Source organism: Haplochromis burtoni, unplaced genomic scaffold (genome assembly GCF_018398535.1).
Source record: "Haplochromis burtoni strain Fernald_Lab_line unplaced genomic scaffold, NCSU_Asbu1 Contig_1318, whole genome shotgun sequence".
Taxonomy (NCBI): domain Eukaryota; kingdom Metazoa; phylum Chordata; class Actinopteri; order Cichliformes; family Cichlidae; genus Haplochromis; species Haplochromis burtoni.
In genome coordinates, this window is record NW_024583679.1 from 47,239 (window position 1) to 55,082 (window position 7,844).

General features: G+C 39.3%; 1 protein-coding gene across 2 annotated transcripts in view; it reads left to right on the forward strand.

The window, feature by feature from the left end:
- LOC102309021 (interleukin-1 receptor accessory protein) overlaps positions 1-6,657 on the forward strand; it is a 9,017-nt gene extending 2,360 nt beyond the window's left edge. Inside the window, exons 2-10 of one of the 2 annotated variants that reach the window (XM_005952099.2) lie at positions 246-501; positions 2,186-2,369; positions 2,484-2,628; positions 2,709-2,771; positions 2,868-2,991; positions 3,108-3,250; positions 3,348-3,494; positions 3,615-3,767; positions 3,878-6,657. In XM_005952099.2, coding sequence (XP_005952161.1) covers positions 246-501; positions 2,186-2,369; positions 2,484-2,628; positions 2,709-2,771; positions 2,868-2,991; positions 3,108-3,250; positions 3,348-3,494; positions 3,615-3,767; positions 3,878-4,197 — 1,535 coding nt within the window. In that variant the 3' untranslated portion in view covers positions 4,198-6,657. Of the gene's footprint in view, positions 1-228; positions 502-2,185; positions 2,370-2,483; positions 2,629-2,708; positions 2,772-2,867; positions 2,992-3,107; positions 3,251-3,347; positions 3,495-3,614; positions 3,768-3,877 lie in introns of both variants that reach the window. The other variant, XM_042216876.1, reaches the window with a different exon arrangement.
- The last annotated feature ends 1,187 nt before the right edge of the window (positions 6,658-7,844 follow it).

Here is a 7,844-nt window from a genome sequence, read left to right on the forward strand (position 1 = left end):
CCCCCCCCCCAATTTTCTTATTACCCAGTTTCTGGAAGCCTGCTAAGGGGCACCAGGGCTGTACTGCCCTCCCTTTGTGGTAATGCTGTGGCATTTAAAGATACCGGTGACATTAGCTCAGGGTAAAAGTAGAATACTGCTAGTGACTGCACTGTGAAGCCCGAGTTTCATTAACCAGACAAATATGATCATTTTAGACTAAAGCAATGCTTTTTTTCACATGTCATTATGAATGTCATTGACAGGTGTGTGCCCACTGAGTTTCCAGGAAGTAAATGTCGAGGCAGGTGAGATGGCGGTACTGCAGTGCCCTTCTTACAGAGAGTACCGTGATGGAGATGCTGAGGTGTTCTGGACCAGTCACACCGTGGATAAAATGAAACTCTTCAACATGTCAACGTCAGCTGAGCAGAGGCAGATGGGTGTGCTGGTTCATGGAAGAATCCTTGTCATTCTCAGAGCTTCAGTAAACCATCAGGGGAATTACTCCTGCTCTTTTCGGTAAAATGAATGGTTTCCTTGTCTAAGACTGACATCAAACAAAAGTCGTGCCCACACACTGACATAAAGTACTATTTCCTATACGACAGGATAGCAGAGCAAGTTTAACTTGTATTATATTTTATTATAACATTTTAAGGTTGTTATTGAACATCACGGCACCAGAAAAGCACTTTTTATATTTGTACTAAACCAGGTTGCTTGTTGGCATTATGGTATGACAGTTTCCCTAAATGCTGGTAACATATATGTGAGGATCCTGTGTTTGCAAATAACAACCCGCCATCTGAAGTTAGCAAATCCTGAAACACAACTGAGGACGGCGGGTTGTTGTTAAGGTACAGAAAAACTGGAACAAAGCCATATTTTATTCAAACTAGAACATAGAAAACATTCATTTTTTTATAAACTTAGATGGTTTAACAACTAATGTACCATTTTAACTAAATTTTAAGAAAACAATCATTTTAATCATTCTTAATAATTTTCAATTAATAACTTTGAATTTGACGGCAGCCGCATGTCTCAAAAGGTGGGACAGGGCCATGTTTAACACTGTGTAGCATCACCTCTTCTTTGAACAACAGTCTGTGAACATCGGGGAACTGGGTAGAGCAGCTGCTGGATATTTGGGAAAGGAATGTTGTCCCATTCTCAACAGTCACTCTTCATTGCCCTATTTTTTTTGTCCAGTGTTTTGATTGGTGAAAGGTCTAAACACCAGGCAGGCCAATTCAGCACCCGGACTCTTCTACTTCAAAGCCATGCTGTTGTAATGACAGCAGTATGCAGTTTAGCATTGTCTTGCTGAAATATGCAAGGCCTTCTCCGAAAGACATAGTCATAGAGTATATGTGGCTTTAAAACATGTATATACCTTTCAGCATCCATTATTACAAGCTGTGTAACACGTTGCCAAATAATCTTTCAAGTTTTGTTTCGCCTGACCTCAGGACAGTTTTTCGCTTTGCCTCAGTGAATCATAGAAGATGATTACGTTGTTCTTTGCATGGTGGTGCATTAGCCTACATTAGTGGATGGCACAAGTGTCCCTGAGCCCATGCTGTGATTTTCATGATAAATTAAATTTAAACCAGTGCTGCCTGCAGGCCTAAAGTTAAAATCATGATTTTCATGTGTAACACAAACACTTCCTTCTCAACCTTTTATTGGTTGAAAAGTGTTTTGTTGAATTTTGTTGAGACATGTCATCAAATTCAAAATGAGTGTTTTCCTGAAATGGTACGTCTCAGTCAAAACATTTGTTTTCTGAGTTCTGTTGTGAGTAAAATAAATAAATCAGGTAAAACAAAATCAGACAAAGGCACACAAGAAGCATGAGTGTATCACAGGTTATTAGGTTTCATCTTCTGTGGGTCAGAGAAGAGCCTCTCAGTAATCCAGCGTTAAAGGAATGGATTACTGAAGGCGAAGCTGAGAGGGATTTTTATACAGAATGCCAGATATGTTAGTTTCATTTCACTGTTTGCAGCACAAAACTTTCTCAGCTAATAATAAATCCTGATGGACAAATAGCCCGCTAAGTAGATGAACACCATTTTAAAACTAATCCTTTAAATCTTTTCTTACTTTCAAATTAATTGTTTTTTGTTTGTTTGTTTGTTTTGCTTGTTGCTCAGAATGAAAGTTAAAACTTCATGTTACTGTTTTCTTTCCTTGGTAGGAATTCCAGCAAACAGTCCTGGATAAGCCTCAAAGTTTATACAGCACAGTCCAGAGACTCTGAGCAAATGAACCAGATCTCTAAAGAATGTTACACAGAGGAGTACTGCAAGTTGTATTGCCCTGAAAAAAATGTTCCCTTTAACACCCTGAATATCACCAGAAGCGGCATCACATGGCACAAGGTAAACAGAGCAGATTATGTGAATGAGATCAAACTGTAAAATATTGTTACAGGGTTTTAATGTTTTTCCAAATTTGACAACTGACTACTTAAAAATCTAGCTTATATGTTGTAGGAGGGCGGGTCATCACCAAAAGACGGTTACTTCCCAAGTGTGAAAAAAGAGGACAGTGGCAACTATACCTGCACCCGGTCTTACCTGTATGATGGTCAAATATATAACATGACCTCTACGGTGAAACTTGATGTCCAACCAAGCAGTAAGAAAAACACATTTTGCAGATATTTATTTTGAATGATTTTAATACGTGCTTTTCAAAAGGTTTTTTTATTTCCACAGAAATAACTAAGAAAGCAGTGATAATTTCACCAGAGAACAAGCAGGTATTTGAGGTAGATTTAGGTGAGTTATTGTCTATATTCATACACCTTCACACTCTTGGCTAAAGCTTAAATGTTAATCGTTTATAACAACCTGTGTTAACTCTGCTTTTTCTAGGTTCAACAGTGGTGATTGATTGTAAAGCAGTTATGATGTCAGAGACTGATGACTTGTTTTGGTTAAGTGGAAGTTCATTTGTGGATACAGACACTAGTCTACCAATTTTCTATAATGATACACGGTAAATATTTCACACACAGGTCCTCTGTGGGTCACACTGATGTTATATGTAGTCACATCAGCTCAGATATGAATTCTGTTTTTAGATCTGCCTCAGTCATTTCCTTCTCTTCTCAGGGTCATCAGCACAGAGGAAATCAGAATGAGAACATCTCTAATCTTCAGAAAAGTGTCAGAGGACGATCTGTCAAAAAACTATACCTGTAAACTGCAATCTGCCTACCAAACAAGCTTAGTCACTATCACTCTAAAACAAAAAGGTATGGCCAGCTGAACATTTTGAGTACTTAATAATACTCTTTAATGTGTTTATTTATTAGATGAGCTAATTTAGAAAATCCCCATCACTCCCTACAGCTGCTCCTTCCTCTTGCTTTGTGGCTTTATGGATTGTGGGCTTTGTGCTGATGGTGATGGTACTAACAGCAATTATTTATGCAAAGTTTAAAGTCGACATCACGCTTTTCCTTCGTCTAATTCTTGGCTGCCATCGAACCATCCCAGGTAGTATTCATACATTTTGCTAATTCAAACATTGTCTGTGTTCACATTTTTGTCAGAGCGGCAAAAATCAGCTTTTTTCTATCCACTTTTAAAACAACATTTTTATTTTTTTCCATTTAGATGGAAAAAGCTACAACGCCTGCTTGATGTATTACAAGAGTAGCACAGATCCAGGACTAAATGAAGATGACAGAAAAAGGCTGGAAAGTGAAATGAAGTACAGACTTGGTTATAGTCTCTGTTGCTACAGTCCTGATGTTGTACCAGAGAGAGGTGCTTACATTTTTCATATTTTTACAAAATTGTTATTCTAAATTTTGTCCTTACAAATTCAATCAAGGGGAAAACAACACACTCTGATCTGTGCTTGTCTGCTCCTGTAGGAGAGGCTGTGTTAGACTGCATAAAGCAGAGTCAGACAGTGGTTCTGGTCCCCTGCTCAGAAGATTCTGGTTCAGGAGTCGACCTGCTGAAAAGTATCCAAGCATCCCTCAAGAAGTTGCAGACTCACGTGGTTTTGATTAAAACTGAGACAGCCGGAGTCTTGAGCACAAGTTCATCTTTAGAGGCCTTACAACTCTGCAAAGCTGCAGACTGTGTCACCTGGAAGGGAAAAAGCTCGATGCTGCCCTCTTCTGCCTTCTGGAAGCTGCTACGTTATTACCTACCTGCCCCACAGAGAGCACCCAGAGCTTTAATATGACTATACAGTATATACTATACAGTATTTAGGATGTATTTCCTCCACTGAATACACACACATGTAAAGGAAGCTCTTAAAACATGTGGTTATCCTATTTGGTCTTTCATCAAGTCAGCAAAGAGGCACAGAGAAGACGATCAGACAGAAACTAGGGAGGATCAGAAAGACTAACACAACATCCCAGTGTACTTCAGACCCAGCCACACAAAAAGTGGTTCATCCGAAAGACAGAACTCCTAAACACAAACTTAACAATGTGGTGTATGCTGTACAGTGTAGCGAGGAATGCCCAGACCCCTACATTGGAGAGACCAAACACCCACTTCATAAACGCATGGCACAACATAGAAGAGCCACCTCCACAGGACAAGACTCAGCAGTCCATCTGCATCTAGGACAAAGACACTCCTTCGAGGACACCAATGTTCACATTTAGAACAGAGAAGACAGATGGTTTAAAAGAGGAGTGAAGGAAGCCGTCTATGTCCACTGTCAATGACAATCTATGAACAGAGGCGGTGGCTTACAACACCAACTGTCTGCCATCTATAACCCAGTTTTGAGATCCCTTCCCAGACGCCTTAACGACCACTCACATCCTGGGCCTTTTGACCTCAGGAAATCGTATGATAGGGTTAGGGCTAGGTTTCACTATGAGTACACCCGAAACCATGCATGATTGCTACCCACACCCGTTTTCACACCTTGGCTCATGTGATTAGGTAGAGGATCAATAGGGGGCCCATGTCCCTCTTGGTGGGTTACTCCCATAGAGCTTAAATCTGGGACTCTCCATCATTTGACCCTAGAACTGAAGAAGCTTTTCGGTTGAGAGGTGAAAAGTCTTCAAGCAACTTTAAGAAGTCCAGACGCTTTTCTTTCCAAGCTCCTTAGACTGCAAGCTGGAGAGGAAGCAGCATCTCACTAATCCAGAAGATCTTCATTTAGTCTGGATAAAAGCATAACATTTTAACTATTAGAGGAAATATTTATTTATAACTATCACACAAATGTATCATTATATACAGACACTTTTATTGCTACTGATATATTTATTTATATATATTTTTTGTCATGTTCTGTATAATATTGTACTTTTCTGTTAATAGTGTTATTTTGTATTTCCTTATGCTGATGGGTTTGTTTATTGTGTTATCTTCTGATATCTGGTATTGGTTCTTTTTTTTCCTTATTTGTGCCTCAAGTTTTTAGTTTGATTATACAGTTATGTTCAAAATAATAGCAGTGTGTTTTAAAATGTGAGTAAAGCTCAAAATCATCATAAACACGTATGCCAGCCAGGATGATTTGACAACCTTTCACAATTCCTCTGAATTTCTTGGTTTTGCCTCAGAAACAGCATTTTTGATGTCACCCAACAAGTTTTCTATTAGATTAAGGTGTGGGGATTGGGCTGGCCACTCCATAAGCTTCATTTTGTTGGCAGCATGACCTTATCAATTATTTTGATATAAGCAAATTGATCCATGATCCCTGGTGTGCGATAAATAGTTCCGACACCATAGTAAGAGAAACATCTCCATATCATGATGCTTGAACTACCATGCTTCACCATATCATGATGCTTGAACTACCATGCTTCACCGTCTTGAGAGTGTACTGTGGCTTGAATTCAGTGTTTGGAGGTCATCTAACAAACTGTCTGCGGTCCTTGGACCCAAAAAGAACAATCTTACTTTCATCAGTCCACAAAATGTTTCTCCATTTCTCTTTAGGCCAGTCGATATGTTCTTTGACAAATTGTATCGTCTTTAGCGCATGTCTTTTTTTTTTTTAGTAGCGTGACTTTGCGGGGGCTTCTTCCTGATAGATTAGCCTCACACAAGCATCTTCTAATTGTCACAGTACTCACAGGTAACTTCAGACTGCCTCTGATCTCCCTGGATGTGGTTATTGGCTGAGTCTTTGCCATGCTGGCTATTGTTCAATCCATTCGAATGGTAGTCTCTCTGGTTTGGCTTTCCATTTTAAAGCATTGGAGATCATTTTAGCTGAGCAGCCCATGATTTTCTGCACTTCTTGATATGTTTCCCCCTATTGAATCAACGTTTTGATTAAAGCAGGCTGTTCTTCTGAATAATGAATTACCTCACAGATTGGACTCCATATTCTCCGCTTGTACTTTGTTGTTGTCTCTCTAAGCCTTCTGGTTCTGTATCCATATGTTTAATGATTTCTGGAGACACAGGATTCCCAGACTTTCATTTACATATTCTCTGGTTTTCTGGACTTTGTAACTTGACCCAGTATTTCATATTAAACCTTTGCGTTTGCGATGGCAGAAATGAAGCGTTCGAGAGATCAAATCATTTGGAACAGCTGTTTTGGAAAAAGATTTGATCTTTTGGAGAATTTGGAACACATTACTACAGCGACATCTGGTGGCCAAATAAATGTGATTTTAAATTATTGCACTGAATAAATGTGAATGTTTTCATGTGTCTTTTTCTTTTTGTCTGTCACCTTTTCTGTTGGTTTATAGTATTATTTGTATGGAAGGATATTTTGTTTGAACCAGTCAGTAATTGTAGGTTGTGCTTCTGCACATAAAGACATCAATCAATATTTATAGGGTGTGTTTTTATGCATGTTTAATTATTTTTATTAAGAAAAACAACGTGTTCAACAGTACTGAGACAATTTTGTCTTTTGCACAAAATCTCCTGCTTTGAATGATATTCTCTCTTGGGAGACTGATGTGGTTGAAGTGGAAAGATTAGCTAGCTGGAATAGATGAGGGAATATGGTGGCATGTTGGTCCAGTAATCTAGAGGGTCATCTCCTCTTGGTACATATAGGGCTTAGAGAGTGTTGAACCTCAGCAGTACCATTATCTATGACACCCTATTCATGGTTGGTTCACCTACCCTGCTGTCAAAAACATCGCAGAGCTTGTACTGTAGTGGCTGACAATTTTAGGATGTGCGCATCTTTCGTGAGGGTTGAGATGGATAAGCCCTTTTTGATGTCTTCAAGGCAGGCTGTGGCTTGGGCTACCATTATTTGCCTCCTGACATGATGTCACCCTGTCAATGATCCCACTTTACCTGTCGGTAGACATCACTCCTCGATCACGATTCTGAATGGATTACTCCACAAACACAAGCCACAGCTTTTCTGTCACTGCAACTTATCATTGATCATGTTCTTCATTTAATTCTTAAATTAAATGTCTGGCCACAAATGAAGACAAGTCATTTTAATTCTCCCCAAAGATACTGAGGCTGAGCTTGAGGGCCACCTAGAGGCTGTGGAGGCTCAATGTATCTACAAATTCACCACCCAACAAAATATGGGTCTTAGTAATGTGGAACCGGGTGAGCATAGGCAATGCGTCTGCATCAGAAGACAGAGGAGCTGAGTCACACAAAAGAAGTCAAAGGAACACTGCTTCATACAACATTGGAGAATTTTATTCACATTACTTTTGTAAAGTGGATATTTGATAATATAAAAAGCATAAGATACACTATGTTTAATTCAAGGTTCCATCAGTTTTTCCCTAATGAAATGAATTTAAACAAGCACCTGTTTGGAAAAATCTGGATGTGGAAACCATGTTGTAGGTCTGGAATCTGTCCTGACCCAGTATGAACCTTCCAGATCCCTCAGGTCATCTGGATCCG